The 11981-nt window shown below is 41.5% G+C and overlaps 1 protein-coding gene across 1 annotated transcript in view; it reads right to left on the bottom strand.

The window, feature by feature from the left end:
- The window catches only part of htt (huntingtin), a 30799-nt gene extending 21637 nt beyond the window's left edge, over positions 1-9162 (bottom strand). The window contains exons 1-16 of the mRNA XM_013911515.1: positions 8752-9162; positions 7927-8010; positions 7398-7518; positions 7219-7278; positions 6974-7053; positions 6649-6787; positions 6405-6546; positions 6091-6269; positions 5779-5983; positions 5378-5425; positions 5035-5112; positions 4526-4929; positions 865-991; positions 658-773; positions 460-571; positions 122-259 (exon numbers count right to left, since the gene is read on the bottom strand). Of these exons, the coding sequence (XP_013766969.1) occupies positions 122-259; positions 460-571; positions 658-773; positions 865-991; positions 4526-4929; positions 5035-5112; positions 5378-5425; positions 5779-5983; positions 6091-6269; positions 6405-6546; positions 6649-6787; positions 6974-7053; positions 7219-7278; positions 7398-7518; positions 7927-8010; positions 8752-8849 (2131 nt within the window). The 5' untranslated portion in view covers positions 8850-9162. The remainder of the gene's footprint in view (positions 1-121; positions 260-459; positions 572-657; positions 774-864; positions 992-4525; positions 4930-5034; positions 5113-5377; positions 5426-5778; positions 5984-6090; positions 6270-6404; positions 6547-6648; positions 6788-6973; positions 7054-7218; positions 7279-7397; positions 7519-7926; positions 8011-8751) is intronic.
- Between the last annotated feature and the right edge of the window lie 2819 nt (positions 9163-11981).

The following is an 11981-nucleotide window of genomic DNA, read 5'->3' as shown; positions in this document are numbered from 1 at the left end:
ATCATTATTATTATTATTATAGTTTCAGTACTGGGAGCATACACACTGGTTTACTATTGCACGTTACTTAGACATCTACTAGATAGGAGCAGTTTTTTGTTTTTTTCCCCCCAGTTCTTACCTACAACTGGAACGCCGTCCAGCGGCTCCAAATAGAGGGAGTTAAAGAAGGCTTCGGGATGCAGCGCTGCCGCTGCTCCAACACAGCTGAGAGCCAAGGCTTTCACACTTACTCGCACCTCTTTGTCAGGAATCAAGCCTGAAGAAACACAAAGCAAATAATAACACACACAGATGTCAAAAAGTCACAGGAACAAGCACAACTCCGATATATGAGAGGCCTGAGAGTAGAAGTTGTACTTTGCTGTTAGATATATTTTGACAATCAGATCAAGGAGTCAAATTTTCAGTTTCAAAACGAAAAAAAAAAATTTGGTATTGAGCAGAACACCCACTCACCATTTTTTTGTCCTGTTAGTAGGAAGGAAGCAGCAAGAAGCCGGACACAGTGCACTAGTGGCTCCGCACTGTGGTCTGTATAGTGCCCAATTGGACCTTTTATGCGTGATGGCTGACAGAAAAGCAGACAAGTGACATAATGTTAACCTTTCACTTCAACCATATATGACAAGCACGGAGAGTTTTACGTCACTTTACCTTATTATCGGGCTCGGGTTCAGCAGGTTCATCCTTTGGTATGAAACGGTCCACACTGCTGTCTGAACCCTGCCGGTTGTGACCGCGGCCGTCGAAGAGATGAGGCTTGCTAAGAGCTATACACAGAAACAATAACCACCATTAAAGCTTTCTATTAGGCAGAGCCCATCTGCGTTTATGTGTGCATAGCTGTGTACACAAACGCACCAAGTGCTGACTGCAGGAATGGTTCTTGGGGTTCTTCTTGGGAGGAAGGTGCTGTTCCTTCATCTTCTTCATCCTGTAGTGTTCCAATCTGCATTCCAGAGTACTGACTCTCACTGCCATCCAGAACCTTATGCACACACAAGCACACACAAGCACACACACACAAATCAATTAAAAAGAAACCATCTTCAGAAGGGAAAACTCAAATTCATAAATGTATTAGAACTGGCAGTTTGCCAAACTTTGAAATGTAACCGCATGCACATGATACCTAATAGTTTCGACTCACCGAATTAGTTACTGGACAGAGGAAAACATAACAAATGACTAAAACTACAAATTAAATTTTAAAAAAAATTCCCCCATTAAACAGGTCTACTGAATCATGCTTGGGTCAACACAATTCACAGCAAATCAACTGCATACAGGAAAAAGCACAAGCTTAAAAAGTCAACAATCCAGAGGAAGACCAAGCTTTTGCTCCAACCTGACCCTGAAATGCTAACAATATTTTTTATTAAGCAGAACTACAGCTCTTCTAAAGTGCATGTTATTCTCTTGGTTTTGGTTTGCATTACTTCTGACAGTAAACCAGCTTGGTAAGAACAACTCTCCCTCGCAAGATAAACCAATTTAATGGTACAATAAAAAAAGAAGAGAGGAAAATGTGAATATTGTCTTATTCTCCAAGTTTGGCTGGAACAAAAGCCCGTCACAGCCTCTTCAAATGGTAGAGAGAACCAAATCTGAAGAATTACAACAACAACAAAAAAAACAGTTGGCCTTCATGCCTCTCCTTTTGAACTTCACTCCAGGCCAGTCACACGGGATGTCAAAGCTGCTTGCTTTTATCAAAACGCATCTGATTTTCAGGAGGGAATACCTCAAAATGAGGGGGGAAAGAAAGGTGCATAATCTACTGTCGGTGACAACAGGAGGGGAAAAGAGGCAACAAGCTAGGAAAAGTCTTTGCATGGGTTGAGCCAACCAAAGGAGAAAGAATGAAGAAAGCCAAATGTATTGAAACAAGCAAGCCCATCCCAGTCTGTTCACTGTGTCCTGCAGGCTGACCTTGTCACTACTGCTAGAGGAGGAGGTGGTGGCATAGAAGGAGGAAGAGGAGGTGAAAGAAAATGAAGAAGACGAAGAGGAGGCAGTGTAGACAGATGAGTCGCTGTCTGCGGCATCGGGACCCTCAGTGGAAGCTGGCGAGGGTGGGGAAGGCTCAATCACCCGTGGCAATGAAGTGTGACTGGTACGAAGTGACTGGTACGAAGGATATAGGAAAGGGGGGGCAAGACCACAGAGGTAGAATTATTATGTAACAAAAGTTCTGTAGTCGGGGCCAGAAAGGCAGATTAACCTGACACTCCAGGTACAGCGGCAAAAATCTGCAAATTAAACTTTTTCTTAAGTAACATTTGAAAGAGTTAGAGTTTTATTAAATGAGTGGATGACAGAGTTAAAAATCTAAGATAGAAGTTTTTTTTTTGTTTTATTTTGCTTTGTTTTTATATGTACTAGATTTTAAAGAAAGTGTTGCATTATGCATATGCAGCCTTTATCGTTTCAAGTCCTGAATGCATCATCTAGGAATGATGCTCGTGATTTTTTTAACCTTAGGAACATGTTTTGCTGCTGATAAGAAAACTGGTTCCAGAAGAGTGAAAAAGATTGAAAAAGCATCCCCCAAAATAATCCTAACAGGAGAAACAGACCGTGAACTTAATCCACAACCAAGTCCAACAGTCAAAATTACTGTGTCATGATTAGGAGCATAATAAAAAGACAAAAAATTAATGACATAGAAAACAAGTCCAACTGCTTCTAAAAGCATAACAGGGGAAAATAAGACTTATCCGCTTCTCAGTCTGACGTCATTAGCTGTTTCCAGGTCCAAATTCCTCTTCAGTTCCCAAACTCAAACAAACACTGGGGCATCATTGAGAGTTAGAAACTGTCTAAATCCTTTCATCTTTGATAAAATGATCAGTGTGGCTGCTCTACCGGTTTAACATCCAGGCATTCATGAAAAAACAGAATTTCTGAAGTTTACCAGAGTTAGAAGTAGGCTGGGAGTTAGCTCGTTGGTTTCCATCTGAAGATAATGTACAATGTTCTGACCGAGGGATTTCTGAAAAACTAAAAACGCACAGCTCTGCTATCACGTCAGACATGAATGAAGACAGAAAACTGAACAGCGGCGACGTTTGTAGGGTTACTGAAGTTGGACTAGCTGGTATATAATAATGTGCTACGTTGTGGCTAGCTACAGCGCTATGGTTAGGGTAATATAGAAACACATTAGCATAGTGAAGCTGAAGGATAGACGCAGACTTTTTTTCCCCTCGGTAAATCGGTAAATGTTAACGTGAGGTTCAGGGATGGGCAGAGACAAATGCAATCGCATGGCAGGAAAAATGCTGAAAACGAGCCAAACTTCAGTCAGAAGTGATGATCCATCTCCATCACGAGGTAAGTCATTAATATACTGCTGCATGGTTTGGATTACTAGCTGTGACAAATTCCTCATCCTCAGCTTCATGTACCTGTTCAAATCTTTATTAGCCTCAGGGTGACCTGATTCAAATATTTGGTGTCCAGCAAATCGTGAGCCAATAGGCTGTAGTTACATCGCAAGGTTTTAAAAACTGAGCTTTAAAATGTACTGCAGATGAACACTAGCAATAAAAATCCAGAGAAGCCGACAGTGATCACTGACTATTTTTAGGGGCTTCTTCAGATTAAATTTAAGAAGATTCAAAGCATTAAAACACCATAAAAAGACAACAGCCTTAATAAACGCAGGGTAGTTTGTAAGCAGGGTTCATACATAATCACTTAACAACCAGATTGTGACTTATTAATGTTAGCATTATGGTTGAACACTTAAGGATTTCATGTTCCTTTTTTCCTGCACAAAAGATCTAAGGATAAAAACTGATCTTCTTGAAAGTATTTCTAGCTGCTACTCTGATAAGCTGCTTTTTATCTTTTAAAAAGTCTTCAGAAAGAAATGCTAGTGCAAAGGAAGTTGTTTTGTAATCACCTCCTGTTAATATGCTACTCAATATCACTACTGGAAGAAATATTTATTCTCAGGGACAAGGAAATATATTTGACCCCAAAATCTTTTACAATCAATTTCATTCATTTTAAATGTAATGTTATTTTTAGCACCAGTTCATAACAATCTCATGGATTGTTATAGAATATTACAGGAGCATTCCCACCTCTGAAGAACTGAGCGGTAGTGGTGGTGAAGAGAGGAACACCATCTACCACAAGTCTTCAGGAAATCGAGGGGGATAATAAAGTTGTGTAATCACCAATATTACCAATATTCCACTAATGTTGAAGAAAATACGATGTTTTCAGTGGGATAGAGGTTTCGTAACTCATCCAAGTGACTCAATAAACTACATCTAGATCAACAGAATCAACGTTCTGGGAAGTGAAGCATCATTTTCAAACCAAGAAAAATGCCATCAGAGACACAAAGGTTCAGAGGTAATTAATGGATTGCATGGTAATTAAATCCATCATTGTCTAGGGAAGCACACTGTTCATTTTATTCAACAGAAACCCACACAATTACTGGATGTACAAGCTGTAGTCTCAAATAAAATTAGCCATGTGCAGTCCTACCCAGTCAACTTACCAGTTCTGCTACATCCGAAGGGGTGACAGCTGAGTCCGGTCCCTCTGTGGTGGTTTGGGAGGAGTCGCTGGGTGGAAGTGAGCGATCATTAGTGCCTAGCAGTGTCCCACTTTCTCCTAGAGGCCCTCCCTCTGGAGTCGCATTCTCTGGGGTGGTGTAGTCAGCAGTCTCTGGGGTAACATTTGCCCCACCACTGGAGCTCCGACTCAGCATTTCCTCCTCGTTGTCATTGGGCGACTCTGGAGTGCCTGATGTAGATGTCCCACCTCCGCCACCGCCCTGTTCTGAGGAGGCACTGAGGTCCACAGAATCACCAGGCTGCAGAGCATGCTGGGAAGACCGAGGCTGTTCAGTGATGATGTCCACCTGGGCTGCAGAAGAGCCGTCTGCACCAACAACTGATGCTAAAGTAAGAAACACACAGAAGCTTTATTTTTGCTCCACATACTTACACTGTGAAATTAGGAACACAGTCAAAGTTGACATAAACTTGATAATTTGCATCTCACCTGTGAAAGCACCAGTAGTGACCTCAGTCCTCTCAGGGTCATCCTCCAACCCATCCTCCTCTCCAGAGAGCATTTTACCTGGAAATAACAGGTTTATTGTCAACATGAATCTGTAAGATTAACAGCAGTTTAAAAAAAAGGAAAGGCACTCAAACCTAAGTGTGGTGATTTACTTTAAATTGAGTACAAGAATAAAATTTAGATATACAGGGCTAATAATATGTAATTTTAGGCAAGTCCACGGCCTTTTGTGCCTCACAGTTGAAGGTAAACTTGTTCAAGCCCTGATTGGCACATCTGAGAGAGGAAAGAGGTGAACAGAGGAGATAAACAGACTAGTCACCTCTCTGTTTCCTGAGAAGGAGTGGACTGCAGGAAGACCCTCCCCCCGCTGCAAAAGGCATGAAAACAGGAAGCAGAAATAGAAGTTGAGGAGTAGGAAAGTAGTACAGGCTCAGAGAAGCTTATAAGAAACAGAAACTATTATTTAAGGATGTCAGAAAATTAGTTAAAATGCAAAGAAAAAGGCCACGAATAAAAGAAGAGGCTAGGGTGGAACCCCAACACAGTTTGTCCATGCGGTTCCCTGGCAAAGTCAGCATAAGTGAATGAATTATAAACTAGTTGAAACAGATAAAAATCGTGTCTCTAGAGCTGGTTAACTGTGTAAATATTTCTAGACACATATCTAAAGGGATGATAAAAAGCACTGTTTAGATAGTATTAGTCAATTCATGTGATTACCAATGAATTCAAGGATGCTGCCAGAACGTGAGCGGTTCTCAGTGTCCTGACGAAAAACGGTGGCATGTGGGATGCTACCAGCAGTAATGAGCATATGCAGAAGCTCTGGTGGGGGAGTCCTGAAAACCTGCTGCAGCAGCTCCAGAGCAGCTGTGACCACATTGTGATCCCAGTGCTGTGTGTAGTGTAGGGTTAGCTCATACACCTTTAAAAGACATGCATACAGAATTATTACACATCCACTTATACAAGTGTATACAAACTCTTTTTTCATATATATACACACACACACACACACAAATTCCATCTCACCTGTAGCAGTTGTTCAGGTGTTGGCTGTACATCAGCTTCCTTTCTCATGACACCAAAGCTTCCTTTAAGACTAGTGGAGTTGACATGCTGCTGCAGCAGAGGCATCAGGTAACGAAGGGTTAGCAGCACCCCCAGTATTAGATGGCTGGGGTGTTCATCATCCACTGGAACCAACAGACCTGGAAAAAGGCGAAAAGGGCAAAAATTCTAAATTAGCTCACATATGTTAACATAAATGAGCTTAGTAAAATGGAAAATGGTAGAAAAGACATGTCCACAGTCTGTGCTTGACAGTGAGCCAGTGTGCAACCTACCCAGAAGCACATTAAGGAGCCAGGTGTAGAAGTAGCTGGTGCGTCTGGAGTGCTGGCAAATACTAACAGCTGAACTGGCTGCTGTCCGTCTAATGGTCGGGGAGCTGGACTTCAGATTAGCCACAAATGCCTTCAGCAGCACCTAAAACAGAAATAGTTGGATGATGTTAAAAAAAAAAAAAAAAAGTTTCCACTGGCCTGTGATTTTTTTTTCTACTTTAGCACACAATCAGCAGGTGAATACCTTGATTTCACCATCATTGGCAAAGTGTCCCAGGGCAGACATGATCTTGGGCATTGCTGTAGCAAGTGTCTCCTGCACAGTCTCTTCCTGCCGCTTTGTGATTCTGGTGAGGCACGGCAACAGGTTGACCAGGTAAGGTCTGCGCCATAAGGGAGAGAGAAGAAGTATACATGAAGTAAAAGCAAAACAAAAATATGCATATGCAAGTAAAAAAAGCACAGATGATACTTTGATGTTGTCCCCACAAAAGCAGCAGACTATAAAATAAGACATGTTGTGGATAATGGTTTAAAAAAAAATGTAAAAATATTATAAGTTTGCATACCTGCATTTCTGCGGTCTGATGAGGTGGGCAAGCTCAGCAAACCTCCATAAAGCTGCCCTCAGACTCCGAGAGGCACCATTCTATTGAGCCACACAAGCACTGATATTACCATGTCTAATATCTGACCGTACTTTCTCTAAAGAAACGTCAAACAATTTCTTTTCACATCTAACACTGGCCTATAGTCTGAGAGTAAAGACATAAGGTGTATTACAAAATGCTCACTTTACAACCCCATGCCTTACCTTTTTAATTTCTTTGTACAATTCCAGCTGCAGTCTAGGCAAGTTGGAGTCCATCAGTGCCTGAAAATTATCAAAATGAATGATTAACACTACCACCAACAACACCAAACTTATTTTGACAATTAATATTTGTCATTAATATTCTTATTCATTTGTCCCATCTTGCAGATTTTGCTCACTTTGATTATTTTGTTGAGGCACTCATCGGCTACCATCCGAACATCTGATTCACTGTCATCACTGCAGAGCAGGAACATCTCCATGGCAATGCCAAGCAGTTTCTGAAACTCTGGAGATGTTCTATTCCCAGGACCAGAGAGAGGAAAAGCCAAAAATATATACATTTTTTCCTTTTTTCAACTTTTTACCCCCTTGGCTTAACTTCCCAAACTTTGGTTGCATTAGTTTTTTTTTCAAAAAGGACATTACAGAAAAGAAAAATATATATATGTAAAGATGAACATGTCCCCACTTCATTCCCAAAATACAAAAGTGAAAACAAATATCACAGAAATCAGTGAAATCAGATGTAAAATCACTACTGAAGAAGCTCTGGTTGCAAATGACATCACCCTGCACCTCAGACATGCTTTACAGAAAAGCTATCTTACCGTTTATACAGTTAGTGAAGGTGATAGGAAACCCTAAAAGAATATAAAAAGATATGACTCACACCAACACATATTTAGATCAAATAACAAGGAATACCTCAGTGACTGAGCCACAATGTTTTCACATATTGTCAGACAGTGGGTCACCCTGTCCTTCTTTGTGGCAGCTTGCTCCTTTTTTCTGTGGAAGATAAGACAAAATGCAAAAGATGACGTGAGTGTGAGTGTGTGTGTGCACAAAGAAAGACTGAATTTAGGTATCTTGCTTATAGCCAAGGAATGCAGTGATTAAAATAATAACTATAAGTCAGAGCCATCCCCTACAACTGTATTCCTTACGCACTGATCCCATCAATTCACTTCTTTACAAGCTATATAAATGAATTCCTATCCCTGTGTTTCAACCAACAACGGACTAGATCTGTAAAACTTCTTGGAGATGAAGCAAGTGCAGGAAGCCCCGCTATGTTCATCATTCCATTCATAACCGTTTGCATAAGCAGTTTAAATATTATTATGAAACTCAATGTCCTCTGCTACTGAATACACAAAATTACGTCCTTGAAATTGATCCTCCTGACCCTTTCACGTGTTCTTGGCATCAGCCTTCTGTGTTAGCCATCATTCTGCTGTTCTGATCCTAAAATCAGGCTAGCAAACAATCAGATCGCGTTAGGATAGCGAGCATCGCTAAGCAGCGATCTAAAGCATGGCAACAAGTGGACCTAAATGGGCTGAGAAGTATGAATAACACCTTAGCCTCATTCCCAGTTTACGTTTTAGTGCAGCTGACTTAAAGCCATCTATTAAACGTTGGTTATCTACCCGAAATGGACCAACGCTGCTAGCACGATAAGCTAAGGGTCTAGCCTAACGGCTCCTCGCCTCCTATTCTGTCACCGCTGGACAAAAATCAACTTACTGCCTCTGAGCGAGCTCCTCGGCGGTCGGTGGTCCCTGCTGCTGCTGGAATGACTTCAGAGACTCAAAGGCCTTCATCAATTTCTCCATGGTGGCCATTTTAGTAATCTACAATAAGCAAGCTTGCTTGACGAGCTAATATTTACTATGTGAGCTAACTAGCTAGCAGAGTAGAGGCAAGTTAACGTTTGCGCACGTAGAGAGCAAGAGGTGCGTAGTGCGGCGAGAGTGCTAACACTGCTCGCGACAGCTACCACCAGCTCTCCGCCTTGTCTTCTCGGAGAGCGCCACTTATTCTTTCACACTACTATTCCTAAATAAATCAAATGCAGGTTGATAATAAGCCATCTTTGATGCAGCATTGCGTTTTCCCACCAATCACACCAGGAAGTAGCTTGTGTGACAGGTTTACCGAGAGGGGAAGGGTGCAACGTCAGCAGCCAATCAGAGTCCGAATTTTTGTTGAGTGGCTTTAGAAAGAACCAATACGACACTGTGATTTTTTTTTTTCTTTTGTTGTTATTGTTGCAGTCACGAGACCGCTGAAATCTGGAGTGCAGGACAGATTTGTTCAAGTGTAATTTACAAGTATTGACTTTAGTGTGTGCGCTGATAACAGTGGGTGTCAACTGATAAGAGAGCGTAGGAAGGAAAAACAAATGCACTGAAACCAGCCCCTCCTGACAGTTATTCGATCATTTATTCATTTGTTAGTGCTATGATCTCTGACCAATTGGAAGAAGCAGGTAATGAATGGAACAAAGGTAGGTCTAACGGCATAAACTTTAAGTATTTTACTCCGGATTTCGTTTCTTTTTTATTATTATTATTTTTTTCAGATCAAACTAATTGCAATATTAGACAAATATAACCCAAATGAATACAAAATGCTGTTTAAATGATTATTTCATTTATTAAGGGAGGAAAAGCCACCCAAATCTACCTGCTCCCTAAACCTAATAACTGGTTGTGTCTCCTTTGGCCGCATCAACTACAGTCAAGCATTTATTGGGATAATTGCTAATGCGTCTTTCACAGTGCTATGGAGGAATTATGGCCCACTCTTCTTTGCAGAATTGTTTTAATTCAGCCACATTGAAGGGTTTTTTGTTTTTTAGCGTGAGCGACCTGCTTAAGGTTATGCCAAAGCATTTCAATTGGATTTGAGTCCAGACTTTGACTAGACTGTCCAAAACTCTTTTTTTTTTTTTTAGATGTGGACTTGTTGGTGTGTGTAGAATCACAGTCCTGTTGACCTAAGTGTGCTTGACTTTCAGGGTTTGAGTTAGTGGCCAGATTCTCTAATTCAGGATTGTCTTGTAGAGAGCAGAGTTCACGATTTCATAAATTACGATAAGTTGCCCAGGTCCTGAAGCAGCAAAGTAGGCCCAGACCATCATACTATCACTACTTTAGAATTTATTCTAATAGGCACCAAATCAAAACTGACTAAAGTTCCAACCAGAAGTCTTTCATTATCCAGTGATAACTGTGTTGGCACACCTTCCCCTCCGGTTAAGAGTCTTGGTGTCATCCTCGACAGCACGGCACATATAAATAATATCACTCAGTCTTCTTATTTTCATCTTCATCATAATAACCGCCTTCGTCCTTCAATCACTCCAAACAGTACCGCCATACTTGTCAATGCTTTTGTTCCATCTCGTTTAGATTACTGTGTGTGTCTGACAAGGTAATCAGCAACACAGGGGCACCACAAGGGACCGTCCTCTCCCACTTCCTCTTCACCCTCTACACCACAGACTTCAGCCACTGCACAGAGACCTGCCATATTCAGAGGTTTTCTGATGACTCTGCAGTGGTTGGGTGCATCAGCAGGGACGATGAGACAGAGTACTGGGCTGTGGTCGACTCCTTTGTCACGTGGTGTGAGCAGAATCATCTTCTGCTCAACATGGCAAAGACCAAGGAAGTGATCGTGGACTTCAGGAAGACCAGGAAACTCTTGACCCCTGTTTCAATCCAGGGGGTCAGTGTTGACATTGTGGATGACTATAAATACCTTGGAGTTCACATTGACAATAAACTGGACTGGGCTAAAAACACCACAGCACTTTACAGGAAGGGCCAGAGTCATCTGTATTTTTTGAGGCGGCTGAGGTCCTTCAACATCTGCCGGACAATGCTAAGGATTTTCTATGAGTCTGTTGTGGCCAGTGCAATTCTCTACGCCGTTGCATGCTGGAGGAGCAGGCTGAGGGTCGCAGATGCCAACAGACTTAATAAACTGATCCGTAAGGCCAGTAATGTTATGGGGATGGAGCTGGACTCCCTTACGGTGGTGTCGGAGAGGCGGATGTTGTCCAAAATAAAGACAATGTTGGATAATACCTCCCACCCACTCCATGACATGCTGGTCAGTCACAGGAGCATGTTCAGTGAGAGACTGAGATTACCAAAAAGCACCACTGAACGACACAGGAAATCATTTCTGCCTGTGGCCATCTCCCCGTACAACTCCTCCACTTAACACACTGTATACCGCAATAGCTACACCCTTTTTTGCACACGCTCTTCTTTCTTTAGATGTTGTTCTGGGTTTTTTGGTGACCTTCTGGATAAGTTGTCAATGAGTTCTTGGAGTAATTATGGTAGTCGCATCACTACTGGGAATGTTTACCACTCTTCTAAGTTTTCAACATTTGTGGATAATGTTTCTCACCTTGATTAGAAATGGTTATGTAACCCTTTCCAGACTGACAGATGTCAGTGACTTTGCTCCTTAATTGTTCTTGAGTTCCTTTAGATTGAAGCACAATGTGTTGCTTTTTGCAATATTTCTGTCTACTTCAGATTGGTTTCTATTTACATGATTTCCTGATTAAGAAGGCTGTGATTTAGCAAGGGTAGCATTACCTTTCCACATATGGAGCGTGATGGCAAAATGCAAACTGCATCCAGGACAGAAACAACTCAGTTTTGCTGCTAACACAATTTCGGCTCTTTGCAAGCATCTCAGCAGACAGCATGCTAACGCTTAGATAGCCAACAACCCAGAGTGATGTTAAACCTGATTGAATATTGACCACAGCCCCATATATGCTGCTTAGTGATGGTGATGACTTTCAAAGCAGAGCCAATGAGAATCGATAAGGATTTTTAATCCATAAGTGACATCGATAATGGAATTGCTAAATTCTTATGAATTCCCATCCCTAGCTTCATCATGCCTTTAAAATGAAATCATTTAAAAATTGATTTTGTAATTAC

Source organism: Pundamilia nyererei, unplaced genomic scaffold, assembly GCF_000239375.1.
Source record: "Pundamilia nyererei isolate P.nyererei 1_Seehausen unplaced genomic scaffold, PunNye1.0 scaffold00065, whole genome shotgun sequence".
Classification (NCBI taxonomy): domain Eukaryota; kingdom Metazoa; phylum Chordata; class Actinopteri; order Cichliformes; family Cichlidae; genus Pundamilia; species Pundamilia nyererei.
The sequence above is the reverse complement of the archived record's forward strand: the minus strand, read 5'-3'. Positions and strand labels throughout refer to the sequence as shown.